Below are 23,904 nucleotides of genomic sequence, written 5' to 3'. Positions count from 1 at the left end.
CTGAAGGACGGCGCACACACATATTGATGCCTCAACATGCCTGTGAAACATCAGGATGACAGTTTAGACTTTAGAGCCTGGTCAGGATTCGAACCTAGGCTAGACACTTTCGGGGTGAGTGTTTGCACACCTCGAGGCTATCCTGCTGGCCTTTGGTTTTGCACAGATGTGATGGCCGAAATTGCATTTTCCTTTGATTTTGAAGATGTGTGCATAATCCTTTGTGTTTGCGACCTTCTCTGCTCTGTTTGATGATATATTCTGCTAAGAAAACCTTACAAGGAATCAATTGGTGTACGAGCGCAAGACCCACAACATAATGTGTCCATATTACTCCCTTGCAGCAACCATGGCCATCGCAAGGTCTCAAGAGCTACGGTGGTCTGTTAGTTCCTTCAAAGAGCAGAAAGATCTGGCCCTGGGATCCCTACGAATGCTGGTCGTGGCTGACGGAGCCTGTCCATGTAAGTGTGCACACAATCGCAGGCAGAGTTCTTTGGTCAACGCAGCTCTCACGCATTTGCAAAGCAGTGCTCTGTTTATTTTCCTAGGGTCCCTTGCTGCATGCGATGCCTTTTTGAAGACCTTCCACAGCAAAGGACTTAAACCAGAAGCCATTTGTCCATGTGCAAGCTCACCAGAAGCTCTGACTCTCTCTATTCGGCGGTATGCATGGAGCACAAATTCACTCCAGTCTGGCAATAAAAAGGTTTCTTAATATGAGGAACATTGAAAATGCCAACATTTTTTTTTGCTCCAAGTAAAATAGCTCATCTTAAATTTGTCTTTTGTGTAATTATGTTGACTGTCATGAATTACCCCCTTCCCTCCTACCAACCTCCCCCCACTAATCACCTTATGTCAAATCTTCTAATTTGGATTTGCCCAAATTGAAGGATTGGCTTGATATTTAGCAAAATGGTTGATTGGCACAAAATTCTCATCCTTGACTGACCGGGAAGAATTAAAAGTTGAATCCCAAATTGTTTACTTAATTTTCAGATCTAACTCTGAAATCCGCCATTTTTATGATTCGCTTTCTGTCCCCGAGGGCCAGTTCACATCCCTCCTAAATAGAAACATCCTTCGATCTTACTGATTTCAATTACATCGCCAGAAAGAGGGAAACCAATTGGAACATTTTTAAGATGCCTGTCCCGTCAATGTTTGTTTGAAATCTTGTTCTGTATCAGTAGCATGGCTATACCAGCTGTCTTGGCCATGTTTTTAATTATTACACAGAGCTATATTTTTACAAGGATCTTGGCTGATGGAGCAGCAAAACAACAAAGGGCAGAAGGTTCACAACTACCAAAGGGTGTGGGAAGGGGGTGGCCATACATGGGGAGGAAAGGAGTTAAATTTGAAAGAGCTTTAGACAGAAGGAAGAGGAACAAAACATAATGAAGAACTTATTTTAAAATATCGGATATACACATTGAGGAGGTTGTGTGATTAGAGTACCACACTTGAGCAGATCTGAAGAATGTTCCATCACCAAAAGACTTTGCCAGAGTGTAAGGAACTACCAAGAGGTTACCATAGTTTGACCGTAACAGAGGTGTGTAAGGTTGTGATTACATGAGAATAGTAACAGACTTCCCTCCACCCAAAGATGTATGGGACGTTTAATATGTGAGCAGGCCGTATTGGCATGAGGATTATTTTATTCATGATGCATTATCTTCTTGTTCCATGATAAATAAATAAATAAATAAAACATTCCAAAGGTTGCATTTGGTAATACTTCGTGCTTGTGATTAATATTTGAAACACTTCTGTGTGATTTCTTCCATCCCTTTCCTTGATTTCCTCCCTTCCCACCCTCTCAGGCCCTTGGCTGAGCCTGGAGGGTCCCACTCGCGCACCGGGCGAACTTCCCTATCCATGTTTGAGCTCAGCCATGGCGTGATCCAGGCAGCAGCGGCCTCAGACGGCACAGCTCAGGGCGGGCAGAGCAAACAGTCTGTGTTGGTTTTGCAAGATAGCGGGTGCATAATGCCTGGGGGTAAGACTACTTTTTACGGCTTGTAACGAGCGAACCTCATTGCCAGCTTCTTCTGCAGCAATTGCTTCTTCCTTGTTTGTGTGCAAGTACGGTTTGTTTAAAAGTGCACTTAACTTGAACCGATGACTCTGGTGCTCGCTTCAACTTTATTTATCATGTGTCTTTGGAAGAAATGAAATACAGAATATTGAATATATATGACTATGCAAGTAGTGCGTGTGTAGGTTGTAGGTTGTGTGTTAATCGAGACAGAAAAACAAAGAAGGAAGTAGAGGAGAGATGAGGGGAGACTAAAAAAATGGAGATCTGAAAACTCACTTAAATCTGAAAAATTAAGGGAATCCTCATCTTCATGAAGGCTTTTGTCAGTCTGTGTTGATGGACAAATTAAACGATGAATTTTATCTTCTGAAAGTCAGTAAGACTATGTTAACTGCTGGGGAAAGCGAGTTTCTTTGACAAAGCGAGTTTCTTTGACAAAGGGAGAACAGTCAAAACGTCAGCTGCATCTAACTTTCCATGGAGGGTAACATAGTCTTATTTCCTTTGAGTAGATAAAATCCATAGGTGAAGATAAACGCCATCAAGCTCTTCCTGACATTGGCCAACATTTTTCATTCGCCTCTTCTTTAAAATATTTTATTTTATTTTTTTCCCCTCAGTTTTTGACAAGGTGTTGAGTCACCTCTGTTTCTGTTTAATCTCAATCTTCCCTCCAGATTGTGACCTACTGTCATCTCACCCAGTGTTTTCTTTGCTCACTTTCATCGTTTGTCTTGGTAATCCGATGTCCGTCTTCACCCCAGCACTCCATTATCAGTGCATTAACCTTGCAGTGTTGTTTAGCTCGTTGATCACCTTGGACTTGCAGACCATTTGACCATTATTACGACCGGCTTTTGCCATCAGGACATTCTTTGTGGGTGGTGCCCACTCGATGGCTCCTTTGGTTCTTGTGCTTATGCAGGTATTTATAATTTGGCCAAGGAAATTTGCTGTTGTGCCCAAAGGCCTCTCCATAGAAAAAAAAAAAAAAAAGAGAATTCATTTTCTCAACCAGATGTTGAGAGAGGTATGCTGACCGCTATGAAAAGCATGTGAAGCAACGTTTCTGACATTAGCCCTTCTTCAAAGCAAGGAGATAGCATATGTGTCTCAACGTTTGGTTGAGAATATTTGTTGTCCTCATTCTTTCTGCCGATGCCGACCAACTCTCGTCTTATAAAGACTAGTTTTCCATATTATGTGTGTAATAAAATGAACAGCCTCACAGAAAGAAAGGACACCATGTGTCTCCTTGCAGGTGTATGCTGTCAGTTAATGGAAGCACAATGTTGATGCAGTTGACCAGGAATTAATCAGAGAGCCATGAAAGACAGCACAATTACTAATGGTCACTGTTGTTGCCATGGTGCAGTGATGGTCTGCATCTTGAAAATTGAAGGTCCACCAAAGCTGTGTCGTGTGGATGAAGTTGGCGAGCTTTGCATCAACTCCAGCACCACCGGCTCCTCTTACTACGGCTTGCCGAGTCTTACAAAGCAAATTTTTGAGGTAATGGATATAATTTCGTTTGTCATTTTATATGCAGGAAATGTAGGATTGATGGGAAAACAGTGGCTTTAAATACTGATACTGGCTTTTCCTAGTTGTTCTCATGGTCATCAGTGTTTTATTTCTAAGGACTGTGCCCCCCAGTGATCATCAGTGTTTCTTTGGACTGTGCCCCCCAGTGGTCATCAGTGTTTCTTTGGACTGTACTCTCCAGTGATCATCAGTGTTTCTTTGGACTGTGCCCCCCAGTGATCATCAGTGTTTCTTTGGACTGTGCCCCCCAGTGATCATCAGTGTTTCTTTGGACTGTGCCCCCCAGTGGTCATCAGTGTTTCTTTGGACTGTGCCCCCCAGTGGTCATCAGTGTTTCTTTGGACTGTGCCCCCCAGTGGCCATCAGTGTTTCTTTGGAATGTGCCCCCCAGTGGCCATCAGTGTTTCTTTGGAATGTGCCCCCCAGTGGCCATCAGTGTTTCTTTGGAATGTGCCCCCCAGTGGCCATCAGTGTTTCTTTGGAATGTGCCCCCCAGTGGTCATCAGTGTTTCTTTGGAATGTGCCCCCCAGTGGTCATCAGTGTTTCTTTGGAATATGCCCCCCAGTGGTCATCAGAGTTTCTTTGGACTGTGCCCCCCAGTGGTCATCAGTGTTTCTTTGGAATGTGCCCCCCAGTGGTCCTCAATGTTTCTTTGGATTGTATCCCCCTGTGGTCATCAGTGTTTCTTTGGAATGTTCCCCCCAGTGGTCATCAGTGTTTCTTTGGAATGTGCCCCCCAGTGGTCCTCAATGTTTCTTTGGATTGTACCCCCCTGTGGTCATCAGTATTTCTTCTGACCCAGTCCTACCAGTTGTCAGTGTTTTTTTCAGGCTGTCCACCCAGTTATCAGTATTTCTTCAGAATTCCCCCCCACCTTCCTCCTCGGTTATCACCATTGTTTCTTCTGGCCATGCCCTGCTGGTTATTGTCAGTGTTTGTGTTTCTCTGGTCTGTGCCATGTTGGTTGTCTTATGCGTTACTTCATGCTGTTTCCACTGTGCCCCCCCCCCCCCCCGTGGTCATCCGAAGGCTGTTCCGCGCCTTCGGCTGACCACAGGGGTGCACAATGCAAAGCCAAACTAATGAGTGAGTACTATGCATTACTTAAATTGTATAAATGTAAGACTGCTTTAGGAAATGATCATAGTTTAAGGGAAAAGGCCATATTAAAAAAAATAAAAAAAACCAAGGCTTTATCCAATGTTTCAATAATCTTAATAGTTCACATTTAATTGGCTTCTTAACATGTTTAGCTTGAACCTGCTGGCAGTGGCAGCAGCATGAAACCTTTAATCTCTTGGCAACCAGAGATTTAACTCAGTTAATCAAGCCTTAACATTCTCGATATAAATCACGTTTGCCAAACAAATTGCATTGTTGGACAATGGCAAACACGTTTAAACGTCTTCGAACTTTGAGATGCAGATGCTGTGCATGTGAAAATGCATACGTGTCGGCATGTTTTGCTTTCTGTAGGTATTGCCGGTGAACATAGTTGGAGCGCCATTCTGTGAACATTCCTTTGTGAGATCAGGCCTCTTGGGTTTCATGGGCATGGTGAGTTGTACATGGACAGTCGTCGTGTCATGCTCGTACACTTCATGCTCGAGTCGTAGCTGCAATAATTGCGTTGATTCCCTTTGCTCAGAATACCTGCACATGCTTGTGAATTGCTGCACAACTCTGTATTCGCATGATAATAAAAAATCAAGTGAAGGCATTGTTTATTGTTTGAGTGATGTTTGATTTCCAAATGAGTGACTCGATTGAAATTTTTTCTTGTACTGCCACATCACCATTATATGCAATTTAAATGCAGGGCTTATTTTACAATAAATCACAGGTGTGCACATTAATGATTCATTTATGTTCAGTAAATCCACCTTTTGAAAAGCAACACTAAGTAATTTGTGAATGATTTCCATTGGAAAGATCTGTTTTGAGATGCCACCTCACCAATGTGGCCAGTTTGCCATGACGGGAAGGGTGACCTTCATTCGGAAAGTGTTTATATACGTTAAACATATTTTATTTTGTCGCGTCAAAGGCTCGGTCAGTGCTGGTGCATGTACAAAGGGGGGGAGGGGGGTCAAAAGGTTCACGGCCAAACGTACGTACAAAAACATCCATCTTCCATAGACATGTGAGGCTGATAACTTTTTCCCTCCTACCCCCACTCCCCTCACCCAATATAAAATATGTTGCAGCCAAACTCTAAACTTTTGAAGGAGGAAAGAGAGATGGAGGACAGAAGGGTAATCAAATGAAAGACCAAATGCTGCAATGGAGTCACCAGAATGGAACCCCAATAAGCAAAGAGCAAAGATGCAGCCATCAGGAGGAACCTGGACAGGATTCGGGTTTCAGCCGCTACGCCGATACCCTCAAACCCATCCAGGCACAACCAAGTGAATCTTACAGAAAACGTTTTTGTAAGAATTCACTTCTCCAGAGAGAGAGAGAGGAAGAGGAAGATGAAAAAGGAGAAAGAAATGTGAAAGGAACAAAGAACAAAGATGTCTGGAAGAGCCCGGACAGATAGATTTCAGCAATTACGTTCTTTTGCTGTGGCTGAAACAGTTATGTTCTTACATTAACTGGCAGTAAAACACAAGTTCTGACATGTTGTGTTTTACTGTTTTATTTTTATTTTTGTGTTTCTGGTCATGTGTTCACCCAATTTTATGTGTCAAACAATACCTTGTCGTGTTGAATTGTCGAATTTGTGTCCCCGGTAAAGTCCGGCCTACTCGTGTAGGGCTGTGCTTGTTGGCTCGTTGCTTCTGCGTCCATTTTTGACCGCATGTGCTTTGTTTTCGCTCCTTTTCTCCCAGGTTAATAAATAAATAAATAAATAAATAAATAAATAAAGGGTATTGTTACTTCTGATCACTCAGCTTAGTCCTTTTCCCATCCTCACTCCAAAAACAACAACAAAAAACTCCTTTTCACTCAAACCCCACTCCCCCTAAACAACGACGACGGAGAAAAGTAACTCGTTCTACCGTGTACAGTTACTCCTTCATTCCCTATTGTTTCTCATTTTCAATATCCCCAAACTGAATCTTCACTGAATAAAACGGTTCTTTCTTTAAAAGCTCTTAATATAAAAAACATAAATGCTTCAAAACATGTCCTGTAAAATGCTTAACTCTCCAAAATACTCCATCAGGAACAACTCATTCATTCTTATTCTTCTTTTTCATCAAATTCTCTTCCTCTTCTTTTTCATAAGGCTTATTTTCTAAAGCCATATCTCTCCTAAACGCTTAGTTCATCCAGCCTCCTCTTGTACCTACAACTCCATTTTCCTCTGTGCCTTCAATGGAAAACATTAATACCACACCGATCACAAGGTCTGTCGATATATGTATATGTATATGTATATGTATATGTATATGTATATGTATATATATATATATATATATATATATATATATATATATATATATATATATATATATATATATATATATATATATATGTATATGTATATATATAGTTTGTGAATCCTGAGAAGTCTAATTTGCTGTGTGGGTGTGGGTGTGTACAAGACAATCAATTCCCCTTCACGTCAATTCATTGCGTCAAACCCCTCGACGTCAAAACTCTCCCCACTTCCCCCTTGACCCTCCATCGACTCTCCCCTCTCCTCGCAACCATTTCCCCCTCATCCTGCCACATCTATGCTTTTCCCTCGTCACACCTCCTATCAGCTGGTTAACAGAAACAACATCATCTGTTTAACAGAATCCTTCCTCCCACAGAATCTCCCTGATTCCTTCTTGTCTCTCCCTCACTCTTGTCTCCTCCGACTTGATCAACCTGAACTCAGTCCAGGCGGCGGAATCGCACTGTACATCATTAGCTCAATTTCTCACTCTCCGTGTACTGCTCTTACACCTCCCAAACCCCAGAAGTCCTTCTGGCTGCAACTTCCCCTCAGCTCTCACCTTATATTTGTCTGTGTTTTGTGCAAAACAGTAACAACTCTATCTACATCTCTCTCAAACGACATGGACCAAATTTTAACCACTCATCGCCTCTCTCTCTCTCTCTCTCTCTCTCTCTCTCTCTCTCTCTCTCTCTCTCTCTCTCTCTCTCTCTCTCTCTCTCTCTCTCTCTCTCTCTCTCTTTCTCTCTCTTCCTCATATTTGGTGATTTAAATTGTTACCATGCCAAATGGCTGGGTGTTGGTACCTCTCACCAGCCCTGGCACTTCAGCAAAGGAATTCTGTGACTCCATGAGACTGACTCAACCTGTAAACTTTCTGACCCGGATTTATATCAATGGCAAATACTCCCTTCTGGATTTATGACCAATTTCTCATGCTCTTCCTTTGCTCCAATTGGTTCATTTGATGATATGCTTGTGAATGTCGAAATCACTCTGGCCATTCTTGGAGAACAGCCTCAGCGCCGGCAAGTCTGGCAGTTCACTCGCGCAAACTGACAGGGCTGCAAGGAACCATTGCAATTCAAGATTGGTCTCCTATATCTACAACTCCTGTTATTATCTCAGCCTGGAAATTCTTCCACAGAAACCTGCTTTCCATTATGCACAGATTATTCTCATCTTATCTTCAGACCAGTCCTCTGACCCATGTTACACTGAATCCTGTGGTGAGGCAGTTGCCTTGAAACAGCTTGCATTTTCCTCTGGGAAGGCAAATCCGACTGAAGGCAATCTCAGATCATTCCACAAAGCTCGCAACGAGTGTGTGTCCACTCCCAGGAGAGCCAGAAAACATCTGGTCGACCTCAAGTTTGAAATTTCAAAGTTGTCTTCCTCCTCTAAAATTGGCACGGACCTGTTAAGTGTGTCTTTGAAATTTGCTCCACCTCCATGTCTTCCCTCACTTCACATGGCACCACCGCAGAATCTGCTCATGAGAATTCTGTATTTGCTTCAAAATATTGTCCTCAACTCCCTCATTCTCTATAGTCTATACGCATACACAACCCAGTCACACCTAACTTCTGGACTAAGTGTCTTTTGCACCTGAGAAGGTGGAGAAGTTTATGGCAACCCTCAACTGATTCGGCATCAGCTCGTGTCCAACAAAACCTGCTCTGCTGCTCTTGCACATCCTCTTTATGCCATCTTCAGCCTATCACTTGCCCCAGGTGATATTCCATCGACTTGGAAATCAGCCAACATCACTACATTACAGAAAAAGGTGCAAAAACTGATCCCCTTAATTACAGACCTATCAGCTTATTTCCCATCATCAGCAAGGTCATAGATTCCATCGTTGTAGTTGATATAAAATCATTCCTTTTCTCCAACAACCTCATCCCAGATCATCAATTTGTGTTCAGACCAGGTCATGAGGTCATTCTACCTTGGGCATGCTGTTTCAACTCTCCCAATAATGGATGGAGGCTCGTAATGTCAAACATGAGATCAGGGACGTCTCTCTAGACATATATCTCGGGCTTTTGATACAGTCTGGCATCCCGCCTTGCTCTCCAAAGTCTCTACAAGATTCTAAAGAAAAAAGTAAGAATATTTGATTTGTAGAGGGTTAACAGGAGTCCAGAGGATCACAGCTACAGATTGAGGTTGACATGAGATGGCAGTGTCCTGGCCCCATGAACGCAGGAGGGAAGATTGGAATGAACTGACTCAAGAAGGTGATTTCACCAGAATAAATTATTCAGTCAAAGGTGGGTGGTAAGCCTTGATTTTGGAAGGTGAATAAAAACACGGTTACTGGAAGTACACGTTTCCTGAAAGGACTGGGGAAAGGGGAGTGTTGGTGGAGAGGGAGGGGGGAGAGGGACATGAGGGGGAGGATCTGAAAGAGACAGGCAAGCAAGTTCAAAAGGAGATGGGAGAAGATAAATGCCACCAACCTTTCTCTGATGAGTTGTCTCCTATTTTTGATTAAATCATATATATATATATATATATATATATATATATATATATGTATGTATGTATATGCAAGTCCCATGAATGAGGGTTGGGTTATAGAGCATTAATGGGGCTGTAAAAAAATATTTGTAGGGATGGGGGAACATGTACTGTTCACACAAGTTGGTTCAAAGGTGAGTATGAGCACGAGGTGGAAGTGATACAGTGTATCGTTATGGTTGGAAGGTCGAGTTGTGGCATGGGTAAAGCCCCGTTGAGTGGTTGAACGGGTAAAGCGTAGTTGAGTGGTGGAGTGGGTAAAGCCTCGTTGCATTGCCCTCACTGGTGTGCATTGCCCTCAATATATTGCGAACCCACATGTGTTGGTGGTATACTGCTGACTTTAATCCCGAGAGAAAAGAGTGGGATGAAAGACTATTCTAAGATATATTGAAAGACAAAGAGGCTAAGGTGTGCAGTGAGCCTGGATTTGGGGATTGGAACAAAGAGTGGGTTACTGGAATAATGTGCACACCTTGGAGGTGCTGGTGAAGACCGCTTGGCTGAGAGAGGAGAGGCCTTGTGTCTCTGTCTCATCCCCGGAGGTGGTTGTATTAAAAGTTTTAGCTTCTACAGAATCCCATTTGAGAGAGGTATGATGCAAGGGGTGGGGGGGGGGGATAGGATGACAACCCATAGGACAGAGCATTACTCTATTGGGCTCTGAATGGACAAAGGCATTGCGGGTTGTAGATTGTTCTGATTTCTTAAATAATTACTTAGAATAACGGAGGATGCTCAGTCTGCAGCTGGCTTTGCAGGCTAGCTTTGAGAAATGTTCAGCCAAGGATAGGTCATGGTCAATGGTGGAAATAGATCAGTGGGTTTGTTTGGTGATCTTTTCTGAGTGACAGGGTGTGACTGTGAGGTTTTCCAGGATTGAAGGATTTGTTCCATTTATCAGATCAGCATCTAATCATTTCCAGATCAACAGAAAGTGATGCAGCTGCTTTCTGACTGTCAGTGGGATGGGGTTACTTTTTGATACAGTGTCGAGTCGTCTGCAAAAAACAAGATGGTGAATTTGTGGGAAACAAGGAAAATATATATTTGAATATATGGGATTTGAACCTCTCGTGAGGCAAGCTCTTCTTTGGGCACATCAACCCATAATATGGTATAAAAGCTTGTTCTCATGGATTTCGTTTCAAGAGGATCAAGAGATTCATTGCTAATGATTCTTATTCACATTTTGGTAACTATTCATCATCGTTCTTCATGTTCCATACATGTAGGGTGGGAACGTGTTTGTCGTGGGTCGGGTGGACTCGATGCTGAACGTGAGTGGCCGTCGACACGGAGCCGAAGACATAGTAGCCACAGCCATGGCTGTGCAGCCCAGTAAAGTGCTAAACCGTGGGCGGTGAGTTTAATCAAAAGTACGATTTATTGTGATCCTGAATGATTATTTCTCAGTGTTTTAAACATCTGGTATTATATAAGGTTGTCGATGACTCAGGCTTGCATGTTGTATCACCGTCATCCCGACAAATGGTCAACAGAGGATGGGAATGGCTTGTACTTGTCCTTTATTGGGCATATGGGAAAGCCTGGAATCAGAACTCAAGTAACCGCTTTGATTGTGCAAAATCAACAATAATGCAGACAAAGAAGATTCTTCCCTTAATGATCAGGTTTCGTGATCGTATCTTTGAAAACCAACACGCATGTTAAGGCCCGGTCACACCTTGACGTTTTAGCCAGCGATGGCAACGTATTAAAATGTATGTAAAACGCTGGCTGACGTTGAACTTTTGATTTCTTTTTTTAAGATTTGGACGTATTCATAATGAGTTGGTCGTATGCATAACATATTAGTAATGGACACAGAACGTTTCGTTGTGTTATAGATAACTTATACCAACGAATGCTGAACCTGTTGTTGGCCTACACAACCGATGCCCAACGATAGTCTAACTTCGGCATAGTGCGTTGCACGCATCGCCGACGATGTCGTGACGTAGCCTATTAAAAGGCTGACACACAACGATTCGAATCATAACTGCCGTAGAAATGGAAGTGTCAACATCGCGGTCACACCTTGGCGATCTTGCCAGCGTATGCCGACCTAAGAAAAATGTGTCTAAAACGTTGGGGGCACGTCAAATACGGTATGAGTAAGTTTGGTATACGTGAGTACAACGCTAAAGTACGCTATCATACGTCGTAGTAAGTAGAGTACGTCAAGAAATTTTAAACATGTTCAAAATTTTACGACGTACTCGGCGTATGACACACGTTCCGCATGCGATGGGGATAAGTTGTACACACGATATGTGGACGCTTACACGCGTCCACAAAGGCTACTTATAAGCTACTCCAAGTCGAAACACGTCGCGGTAATGTCTTTTTTACGCGAAACTTATTTCTAACTTATGTTTGACGTGCTTTGAACCAATTCTTTACGTAGTCCCAACACACATCGACGTATGTAGACGTATTCCAATGACGTCTTCCGGTCGACAAAAAAAAAATGAACGTGTTTCTAGGTTACAACTGCCATATAAAGACGTGTTCCCAGCGGTTTTGGGAATTGGTATATAAAAATGGTGTTCATAAAAGGGGAACCCAACAGTGTTTTCGAGTTCCTTTTTGAGTCGATGTCCATGTCAGCAGTAACAGTATCAGTATCAGTATCAGTATCAGTATTAGTATTAGTAGTAGTTTGTTCATGTTGGCAGTAGTAGGTGAGTGTGAGGGGGAGGGTGTGGGTTATGATGGATCGTCCTTGCGTCCGCGTGTCCACGGGTAGGTTCATAGGCTGCCACTCAACGATTTAAATGGCTGCATCTCCACTATTGAAAGTAGACGCTTGCGCTCAACAATTGGAGTTTTTTTACACTCAACGACTTTTAAACGGTACCACTCACCTATTTTCATTGTTTACAATGAACGATTTAAATTGCTGTCACTCGCCTTTGTTTTTTGACGCTGGGGTTTGGAAATTTGAAGCGTTTCTTCTGAACGTGTTAAAACGCTCAAACTCGACTATTTTAAATAGACGCTGCCGATGGACAATTGGAATCATAGCCAAGCTAGACATCGAAGTGTGAACATCCTCGTCATGCCGAAGAAAAGTTTGAAGAATGCTGCAAATAAGTGTCCTGGCCGTGGCCGTGGACGCTGACGCAAGGACGATCCATTATACCGACGTCTTTCAGCCTATGAGTAACTTAAAAGTAACGTCTGTCGATGTGTGGCAACGATCGCGTAACGTGCCAACAACACGTTAATCATAGGTTAGAAATAAGTTTCGGGTACGCTAAACATTACCTCGGCGTGTCTCAACTTATGATTAACTTACAAGTAGCATGTGTTGACGTCTGTCAACGATCGCAGACCGTGCATACAACTTGTGGCCAGCGTAGCGGAACGTGTGAGTCATACGCCGGCATACGTCGTGAAATTTCAAGCATGAAAAAATTTGAGGACAACCGAAAAGTACAACGTTTAAAGCCAGCGTACAACGACGTATGGCAGTGTTTTTCAGCGTGCTCTCAATGTTATCAAAACTTACCCATAACGTATTCAACGTGTGCCAGCGTTTTAGAAAAAAAATTCAAAAATCGGCATACGTTGGCTAAAACGTCAAGGTGTGACCGGGCCTTTACATGTGCAAAAATGCCAAAAGTATGGCCATCCTTCCAACATCTTACTTCCATGTCCTCCAAACCTTCTTTCGATTTTGACTTCCTTCTTCTCCAAGTCCACACACTTCCTTTTCTCTGCTATTTCCCTCTTCACTTTTTCATTTTTATTTTTCTCAATTTACCAATCCTCCACATTTGTTGACCTGTTTTGTAAATAGTCCCGGAACCATGCTTTGAATGAAATCCCTGACATGGCAGGTTCGAGGCACTGTCATACTCACTGTAGGATGCTGGAAGGATGGCAAGTGGTAAGTCCGTGGCCTGAGCAAAGAGGTGTGTTTTTTTTTCTCCTTGTCCTTCCACAAAGGACAAAATTATTTATAAAACAGACCAGTACAATCCTGTTGGATTATGGTATCCCTGGGAGAATCAACATGTGTAATTAGTTTTTATATCAAGGCAAGGATTACCACGATGGATGAAATGAACAGGATGTTGACCAAGCCAGTATGCAAACTACCGTGGGAAGAAATGAGGATTCGTAGATGTTTTGGGCGTTAATCCTTTATCAGAGTAAAAGGGTTACCACCCTCTATTGAGGGGAAATTCTGAGAGGGGGAGGAATTTGGAATGTAATGTGGTCGTTTCATTTAGATGTTTTGTTGCTGTTCGATACTGCAGGTTGGTGGTATTTTCAGTACCTTTGCTTCGGGATGAGCGAGCTGTGGTTGTGACAGAGCAGATGCCCCATGCCACTGAGGAAGAAACTTTCCAGTGGATGACTCATCTAATTCAGGTCTTCCTGTCTCAGTGAAATTTTTTTTTCAATCTTCTTTTTTTTTTTTCCTTCTAAATATGCAAATTTAGGGTTTCCGGGTCATGATTCTGTTGGTTGTTAGATCCGGTCGGATTGTGAACTGCCTTGCCTGCTTCTTTTTTTTCTTTTTTTAGTTTTTTTGAGCATCCCATACTTTGTGGTGAAATGAAAAGTGAATTGAGAAAAATAAAATCTTGTTCAGACTCTTGTTCGAGCCTCTTGAGACTAAGGAGACTCGGTGAGGATTGTTAAATGCAGCATATCAATATGCAGAATTTCGTAACTTTTCACAAAAGTGAGACTTCAAGGTCTGATGGATGAGCAGTGCTCAACTGGAATAGAAAGTGTGTATTTTTTTTGTGTACAAAGTCTCGGCTCGTGGAAGAACAAGAACACTGAACTGATCAGGACGCAACAGAACAAACGAAACAGCAGAAAGAAGGGACATCAATTGATGTGACCCCACCAACAGTAGGGCTGAAGGATAAAATATAGAGACTTGGACAAATAAGGGATGTGGGGAGGGAAGAGGGGTAGGGGAGAATGCATGCGGTAGACAACATGGATACAGAAGCAAACTCTCAGGAAGGAAAATCTGTAAACTTGGAAGGAGGTGGGCTTTGGGTGGGGAGTAACGGGGGCTGATCTGAAATGGTGGTAAGCAGCTGTCTTGAAGACCTTGAGGGAAGAATGAGATTGAATAGAATGTGAAAGTTGATTCCATGGGCAGGAAAAAAAAGGGAACGAGTGAGTGTAGGTCAGTAATGATTCTGGATTTTGGGAGTTTTACTTTAAGGGGGTTGGTGGTGGACTGCTTGCACCCAGCAGAAACCTATAGGGGGATAAAGCATGGAAAGAGCATCGTGTGCAAGACTAGAAAAGAGATTGAAGAAGACAGAGAGACCATTGACCTGTCCATGATGGGAAAGTGATAGGCCCATAGACTCAGCTTCATCTGGTAAATTAACAGAGAGAGGAGTTGATAGGATTCCGTTGAGAGCTACACGTTGGCTACGAGATTGTAGGAAGTCGTTAACCCAAGAGTGTAGTTGGGCTTTGGATGCCATAGGCAGAGAGTTTGGAGAGCAAGATGGAATGCCAGACTGTATCGAAAGCTCTAGATTTTATGAGACAGCCCTGGTCCCATGTCTGACATTGAGGGTCTCCATCCATTGTTGGGAGAGTTGAAGCAGCATGTCCAAAGTAGAGTGACCTCAGCTTTATTCAAATTGGTGATCTGAGATGAGGCTGTTGGCGAAAATGAATGGTTTAATTTCAACTGTGATGATGGATCCCATGACCCTGCTGATGATTGGAGTAAGCTCATCAGTCAAGGGGATCGGTTCGAGGGATAAAGGGATCAGTTTTTGTACCTTTTATGTAATGCCGTGATGCTGTCTGATTTCCAAGTTGATGTAAGCTGATCTAGTGCATATGATAGGGTGAAAAGTGCAAAAGAGGATGTGCAAGAGCAGCAGAGCAGGTATTCAAGACGTGAAGAGGGCACCGTTTTCAGGACACGTGCCGTCCGGTCCAGTTGCAGAATCAGGGTCGAGGTTTTCCAGAAACTTCTTCACCTTCTCAATTGGAAAAGGCTCATGGTCTAGGAGTAGTTGGGCACGACTAGATAGGGTGGGTAGAGAGGGCACGGTGTCGCGGACACAAGGGGGTATTGCAGAAGAAGGCAAAATTTCCAGTGAAATCCCGAAGGTACATGCCCTGGGGCACTATCCAAACTTTATGGTGCAATATGATCTGGTTTTATTAGTAGAGATTGAGTAGATGAGTCTGAGCTGTTCCTCTAATTATGTGAGTAATTCCTGACCATAATTGAGGGTATCATAGCAGATCAATAGATATGACTCCTTTGAAATCTATTAATTTGTATACAGGCTGTGGAGACTATCCACCAGCTGAACCTCTACTCCGTCATGCTTGTTCCTGCCGATTCACTTCCCCGCTTTCCACTTGGCATCATGGACGTCTCAGAGATCCGACGACGTTTCATCGAAGGGTCTTTGCACCCCAGTGCAGTACTCATGTGCCCTCACAGCAGTATCACAAACTTGCCCCAAGCACGTGAGAGACGGCAAGGTCAGGAAACACCTGCAGGGAAAATTCATTTTACAATTTAGTAATTATATCTTTCTTTAATTGTGCGTTTGCTATTTGAGATTTTTCGAAGATGTAGAAGGGAAGCAAGTGGTGAGACAAGTATCGACATTAATTATTTACATGAAGGGATAAGGATGAGAAGTAATAATTAAAAGCAAAGAAAGGATGGATGGTGCATGGATTTTTTTTTACTGAGGACTCCAACCTCTACTTTTTGAATGAAAATAAGTCAAATCATCACTTTTCGTTGCTCTTTGATGCATGAGGAATATAAATTGTGATATTGGAATGAAAATTCCTGTTGAGCATGAACGATGGAACTCCGTCTCTCACTCATCAGTTGAGATCATGATGTCATCCGTGAGTCTCTGTGATAAATTGTGAAACAAATGCTCATCCAGCTGAGGCTTTTGTTCAAACATATTGGCAATGAGCACAAAGTCTCATCCTGGTGTTTCACATGCAGGGTGAGTTTTGCTGGATTTTCTGTCTCTGTTGGCATGAATTGGTGGATGTTAAAGATCTCAAGGTGTCTTTCGCAAAGGGTCGGCGAGTTATCGTCCGCGTCGGGAACAAATTACAAATTCTTGCTCTTGCCTATAGGGGGCATTGCATTTGTGGCACAGTTGCACCCCAAGCAAATGATTTTACCCGTCGCCATGTGCTGTATACAAGGGAGCACATAGTTGAGCTGCATCACAAATGTCAAATGATACGATAAATAAATAATCGGCAAATGTTGGTGTATCTGTTGTGCGAGTTCCCATGTCATCGCCGCAGATGTTGGTATGGCTTCTATGATGCTGGGAAAGATCGTCACTGGAAAGCGCATCGCTGCAGCCACTGGCAAGCTCCTGGTGCAGTCCGTCAATGAGGCTGGCAAGGTATCATAGGAGTACCTTGGCATTTGATGTCCCTTCGTTACTTTTAGTTTTTGGCCATTTTGCGATGGCTGCTCGCTGATATCTTAGTCCAATTCCCTGTGCACAGTTCCGATTCCTCTCCGAAATGCTTCAGTGGAGAGCGCAAACCACTCCAGAACATGTCCTGTTCACACAAGTTGGTTCAAAGGTGAGTGTGAGCACTAAGGTGACAGTGATAGATTGTTATGGTTGGCAGGTTGAGTGGTTAAACGGGTAAAGCTTAGTGGGGTGGTGGAGTGGGTGAAGCCTAATTGTATTGCCCTCACTGATGTGAGTTCGAGTCTCATGGTTACTCACCTTGAGATGTACCGTTAGCCTTTCAATGAGTAGTAATTAACCACAGAAACCTTCACAATTTGTCATGAGCACTCTGATACTCTGTCAAGAGTATGTGCTCAATCACTACCAGGACAATAGTTGATATGACTTCATTGTACTTCTACAATATATGTCAGGGTATTGGTAGAAAATAGACAAATACATATGGTGGATGTGATATTGAACCTGGAATACCAGCATCATGAGCCCTCATTCCAGATGGGGTCATTCCAGATGGGAAAATGAAATTGGTACTGTACTTGTAATAGTGGTATTCGTTTTCATGTTTTCTTTTTGGGGGGGGGGGGGGTGGAGGGGATGGAATGGGATGGCAGGGTGGGTGTATATTTCCCCTTTTGGGAGGGAAGGTTGTTGAGAAGGTGATATGATGAGATCTTTATTTCATCAATGCTTTTTTTAAAACTGGACAAAGCTGTCCTTTTGGGTTCTTACTTCATTTCCTGTGTTTTCATTTGTTAGCTCGCGAAGTGAAAAGCGGGTTAAGCAATCGGTCCCGTACGTACGTGCGTACTGTGCATGTAGAACGTTCGTACATACATGTCTGCATTTGGTTATTCCATTGTCTCTGCAACCACTTGTCGGATTGACAAATTTTCACCATAGGTGCGACTACTCATGGAGAATGTTTTCATGATAATTATGATGTCATAGGTCATGTGGTGTGGCAGCCATAGTGGAAAAAAGGAGAAATGTTGAAATTCTGTGTCTCTGAAACCGCTCCATAGAAAAAAATTGAAACTTGGCAAATGTCATGCACTCCCCTTGGGGAATAAGTGTGTATATATGTAATATTTTAATGATGTCATTGGGTGCCATCGTTATGACGTCATAATTGCAGACGTGGAACACGACATCCGATCAGGACGAAAAAATTTGAGGGTCATCTTGGTATAAATTGGTCAACAGAAAAAAAAATTTATGACATGGTTCAGCAGCTATATATATATATACATATATATATATATATATATATATATATATATATATATATATATATATATATATACATGTATATATATATATATATATATATATATATATATATATATATTTTTTTTTTTAAACGTTCAAAAATCTTCTCAAACGGCTGAACCGATTGAGGAGAAACTTTAAAGGTATGACCACCTATCCATGAGGAGCAAATGACATCAGAGGTCACATGGTCCCCACCTATGACATCATAGGTCACATGGTTTGGCAGCCATATTGGATTTACCCTAAAACCTCTAAAAATCCTCTTCTCCAGAACGGCCTGACAGATTGAGGGGAAACTTTACACACATGTTCTCCAAGCCTTGTGGATACAAGGATGTTCATGAATAATTGATATGTCACATATTTTGGCAGCCATATTGGAATGAAGAAAAATATTTTTTAAATTCTCTCTCTTGAACTGTTGCATCAATCAGCGTGAAACTTCCAAATTATAATGTAGTAGGGATGGGGAATATGTTTTAAATTTCAACCTGATTGGATGCATGGTCTGTCAACCAGAATTATTTGATTTTTTTGAATCTGCATTCTTTTTGATGATTTCTTTTTTTTTGAATAAGGCTCATTTGGCTGTGCCTGGATGGATTTGAGGGTAGAGAAGTAGCAGTTGCAACCCTGAGTCCTATTCAGGTTCCTCCTGATGACTTCATCTTTGCTTTTTTGGTTTCCGTCTGATGACTCCAATGCAGTACCTATTTTATTTGGTCTTCCATTTGATTTAAATTTAATGTTTTTTTTTAATCCGATTTTGAATTCAATTGAATAAAGAGGACTTAATGGGTCAGGTGTCCGATCAAAGCAGGGTTGCATCAAAGCGGGACATCTTGGTACCCAGTCATCACTGCCTGCAGTTATAAAGTGGCAGTTCTGGTGTTAGGAGCATCCATCGAAACTTTACCACATGTTACATGACCATTTGATATAGCGATACTTGCATGACCATGATATAGCATGCCCACTCAGAACTTACATGGTGAATTAAACAAAGCCTGATGCCCTGAGACAATGTCACTTCCTCGCGTTAGAAATTAGAACAATTGTAATTGCTTCTCGACCTCCTTTATTGTGCTCGGCTGGTGAAAAAAGGAAAGAAGAAGAATTACAATTTGGCATTTTAATGATCTCCCAATTCAAATTTGAGCGATTTGTTCTGCCGTTTTTATCAAGCTTGCGAGTTATGAAAACGCTCGAGAACGAGAATAAAAGCTCCATTGTAAAGGATTACGAATGTACTCTATAACAGACTTTTCAAAGTATAATTTGTACACATTTACCTTGGAAGTGTAGACAGATGTAATTACAAATTTACCACCAGAAGAGTTGACTCGCACCAAGTTCTTCTCAAGACTGTACAGGCAAAGTATTCTAAAAAAATACCATCTTATTTTATTTATTCCTCAACCATGCTGAAGTCACAGAGGTTTTGCTTTGTGGCCAACATTACAACTGAGGACAAACCAGCACCCTGTCATTGCCTTGTGAGAACTGCTTCTTGTTGAGCTAATCCGGTGTGTGCCTCTTAGGGTTTTTTGGGAGGTCTGACGTGTTCGCAACTAAACAAACGTGCAGAGAAGGTTGCTGCTTACCTCATAGACAAGGAACGGCTGAGCACAGGCGATCACGTCGCTTTGCTTTACCCATCAGGTACATTCCATTCATCTATCTATAATTCCAGCAATGTGTGTGTGTGTGTCTGTGTGTGTCTGTGTGTGTGTGTGTGTGTGTGTGTGTGTGTGTGTGTGTGTGTGTGTGTGTGTGTGTGTGTGTGTGTGTGTGTGTGTGTGTGTGTGTGTGTGTGTGTGTGTGTGTGTGTGTGTGTGTGTGTGTGTGTGTGTGTGTCTGTGTGTGTGTCTGTGACCGCTGTTTCTGTGACCGCTGTTTCTCGACAACCGCTGGTCCGATCTAATTGATACTTGCCAGATATATTGCTGGGGACCTAAGGATGTGCCTTTTCAAAGTTTGATATTAATCGGACAAGTGCTTCCCAAGTTATGGCCATTTATTTACCAAACCAATGACAAGACACGTTGTTGCGTGGGCGTGGCCGATGGGGAAGGGAAGCACAGCCGCGTTCCCCATTACAGGTTACAACGTACGGGCTTCCGGATAATGATGACTTCGTGTATTCTAATAATTTCTCGATTTCTTATGCGCATTTATAGATAAATACAATGCCGCAAGTTATGATCGTTTTCATATTAGACGGTGCATAAATTTCGGTAACATCAGAGTGAGCTGGTGTGCTCCGAACCAGGAAGTAATTTTTTTGTCTCTTCTCTTCTCTTTTTGTTTTTCCTTGCGACGACATTGCGAAAAGGTAAAATACGTTGGCGGTAATTGAATAATTAGCCATTAAAACCTAAATTGCGAATCATCGTAACTGTGATGTGCAAACTTCCGCACCACGCACGTACGGGCACGTGAGAGCGAAGAAACGGCCTGTGTGGTCGTTGTTTCTTGCTCGCGGTTGGAATATTTATTTATTCTTTTTTAATTTTTTTTTTTACAGGCACGTACTAGTTTATTCAATTCTTATCAATGGCACATGGAGAAAGTAAGGCACATCACATGAAGGACAAGGACATGAGGAGATATTCCTGTGGAGGGGTTTTGAATCAGGGATCTCCTAACTTTGTGAATTAAGTGCTCAGATGCCTTTGCCAAACAAGCCAATGCAACATGTATACTGCTGACTTCCTTTAGACAATTGCTCATTGTAGTATCAGAGATCCCAGCATCATGAAATGGGGGTATTGACCAAATTGCAAATGTTTTTAGATCCAGCATCACTATTATGGCCTGTGTATTGTTTATGCAACAGACCCCTGAAGCTCTACACAGCCTTGTCACATTGTACTTTGCCATGTTTGTCACATTCTACATCTCCAGTGTACAATTATGCATACTCTACTTTTTATTTTAGAGTGATCTCAGGGCTACAGAAGACAACTACTTCTTTTTAATGGCCCCAATTATTGCTATCTTTTTTGGGTCAGCTGGGGTAATTTTTTGGTTGAAGTATTTCACAAATCACTGATATAGAGGCCTCACATTCTGCTCAAGCGGGACAGGGCAGGAATTTGTAGTTTGTCCCGGGTGTCTGCGATAACTCACCTACTCTTCATGCAAAACACCTTAGGATCTCTATCATCTACCAACTCATGTTTAGCAGACAGGATTCCCAGTGTAACGTCCATTTGAGGGATGGCACACTTTGTGACGCAACACCATAAGTGCATAAAGTTCCAATCGTTTATAGTCGGGTTGTGAATCAAATCCAAAGTGGAAAGCTCGAAGGTAAGTGCACTACCTCCACACCATCCTATCAGATTGAGGGATGCACACCAGCTTGTGCTTATGTCACACCAAGGAGAAAGATTTTAGTTCATTGTCTAACATAGACATCAATGTATTTTTACATTAATCGCAAGGACATCAGTAGACGATGGACAAATAAGGTACAGGGGATTTGAACCTTGTTTTCTTGCAATCAAATCGAGTCAGGGATTCAGATGGGAACATGAACAGGCTTTCTTATGTACTTGGAATGAAAAAATACTTACATGGATCTTTTTCAGGCCAAATACACACAAAGCATTCTGGCAGGAATGGGCTTTTCCGTCAATGTTAATTTGCTTAACTTTTATGTCACCAGAACGTTTTCTTCCAGTAGCCTTCTCCTGGTTAAACTCCAGTTATCCAAGCTTACTCCACACTTCCATATAATTGTTACTATTCTACCCCAATTGTTTAGCTGCCTTCTGTAGGAGCTTCAAAGTAAGTGGTGCACCACTGTCTAATGTCATTTCCCACCCAAAACCACGATCTTTTCTACCCCCATTAACTCTACATAAGCCAACCCTTATACCTGTAAGTTACTGTTTCCTTCCCTCCTCTCTCTCTCTCTCTCTCTCTCTCTCTCTCTCTCTCTCTCTCTCTCCCCTCTTTTCCTGTTTGTTCATTGCCTTGATTTTGAGTCTAACTAAGCCTGCTGTTGGCTTAACGGTTAAGGTGGCTGCCTTAAGATCGTAGGGTCTTGAGTTTGAGCCCCTCTCTGTCCGTTAAATAACACTAGGTGGGTTGACTCAGCCTGTCATCCTTCTGAGATCAGCAAAATGAATTCCAGTTTGCTGCAAAACCTGGGGCATTGCATCAACGGCACAGCTGCTCCCCCAGCAATGATGCAACCAGCAGTCAAGGGCTGCATACTAAATAATAACAATAATAATATTAATGAGTCCAACTGTTGCCTCAATGCCCCACTCTTGCCTTTTTTACCCTTTGTTACATCACTCTTCCATGAGCTGAGATCTTGTTTCTGGAAAAAATATATTTGATCATAAACCTCAAGTGAGATATGTGCTGATGGAGCCATTGAGGTTTGGGTTATATCTGGAGATATCTTTGAAATGTTTTGTGCAATGCAAGAAATTCTCTCTAATTGCCTCACTGACTTTGGAGAGAAAGGCGATGTCATAAACATGATGTCACCGGTACCTCAAGTGTCCCGCGAAGTTGCGACACTTCCCCCAAGTTTTGTGGCTTTGTTTGGTGAATTCCATTGTTGTCTTGCGTCTTTCTCTGCACCAGTGCATGTGATTTGTGTTGCCATTCCACCACGAGCCTTAAAAAAAACCTCCCTACTCTTCCCCTTATTTTCTAGCTTCTTGCATGACTCGCATGCCAGCAACTTCTGCTGATCACAGTTTAATCAAGAATGTTTCATTCCCTCTCTCTCTCTAACCCATCTCTTCTCTTTAATGCCTTCTTCTCCTTCCTTCCCCTCCTGTATCTCGTCAACTAGTGTTTGAGGTGCATCGGGGACAATCGTAAAAGGTGAACATGTTCAACTTTTTCAACGAGCTATCCGTGACTATCATGCAGAATGGTGTAGTGTGTGGCAGTTTCTGACAAGCACTGAAACAACAAAATGTATTAACCAATTAAACTTCAGCTTCCAGAACCTTCTGGCCAGAGTGTTATATCATCTGCAGCATTGAAATTTTTTTTTATAGCTTTTGTAAACTTTGAAGCCCAGAAAAGGTATTTTTAAAGTTCAATATAGTCACCTGAACTTGCCCTCTGTTTCCTGTATTTAACAAACCTTCAGAAACAATAAAAGAGTGTTATTATCGGTACATTTTGTTATAAAACTTTTAGATGACAATAAAAACTTATCATGACAAAGTCTCTGCCTTTGAATTATGTTGACATCTCGTCAATGTATGTTTAAATTGCAGTGCTGCATTACCTGTGGCCAAAAAACGAGGTTATTGTTACTCGCACTAATAAAAACAATATGGTTTGATAGATAATCAATTTACCGGGAACAAAAAATCATGGCCATTTCAACATAAAGATGCCTATTTTAAAAGCACGTCTTTCCAGGAGTGAACAAGCAGAAATGTGAGTTGAATGTAGCAGCACGTTATTACAGGGAGCAGGTATTTAATTGTAAATATAAATACGAGTTCCCTTATCTTCGACAGAAAGTTTGTCGAAAACTCTCTGAGCCGGCCTTCTCTGCACACAGGGATTTACCAACAGCCACTTCTTTCTCCTGGCACACTGTCGGCGACGGACCAGTACGAGTGCCAAAACAGCAGTGCTC

General features: G+C 42.2%; 1 protein-coding gene across 2 annotated transcripts in view; it reads left to right on the top strand.

The window, feature by feature from the left end:
- Positions 1–23,904, top strand: part of LOC147030341 (disco-interacting protein 2 homolog C-like) — a 165,728-nt gene that overhangs the window by 93,995 nt on the left and 47,829 nt on the right. For both annotated transcript variants that reach the window (XM_085874274.1, XM_085874273.1), the window contains exons 15-25: positions 345–464; positions 552–666; positions 1,833–2,008; positions 3,426–3,562; positions 5,073–5,153; positions 10,752–10,879; positions 13,788–13,902; positions 15,816–16,017; positions 16,819–16,922; positions 17,029–17,109; positions 19,817–19,937. In XM_085874274.1, the coding sequence (XP_085730400.1) occupies positions 345–464; positions 552–666; positions 1,833–2,008; positions 3,426–3,562; positions 5,073–5,153; positions 10,752–10,879; positions 13,788–13,902; positions 15,816–16,017; positions 16,819–16,922; positions 17,029–17,109; positions 19,817–19,937 (1,380 nt within the window). The remainder of the gene's footprint in view (positions 1–344; positions 465–551; positions 667–1,832; positions 2,009–3,425; positions 3,563–5,072; positions 5,154–10,751; positions 10,880–13,787; positions 13,903–15,815; positions 16,018–16,818; positions 16,923–17,028; positions 17,110–19,816; positions 19,938–23,904) is intronic.

This window comes from Eptatretus burgeri, chromosome 3 (genome assembly GCF_056783735.1).
Source record: "Eptatretus burgeri isolate ZD-2024b chromosome 3, Ebu_testis_v1, whole genome shotgun sequence".
NCBI lineage: Eukaryota > Metazoa > Chordata > Myxini > Myxiniformes > Myxinidae > Eptatretus > Eptatretus burgeri.
Note: the sequence above shows the minus strand (reverse complement) of the source record. Positions and strands in the feature narration are given on the sequence as shown.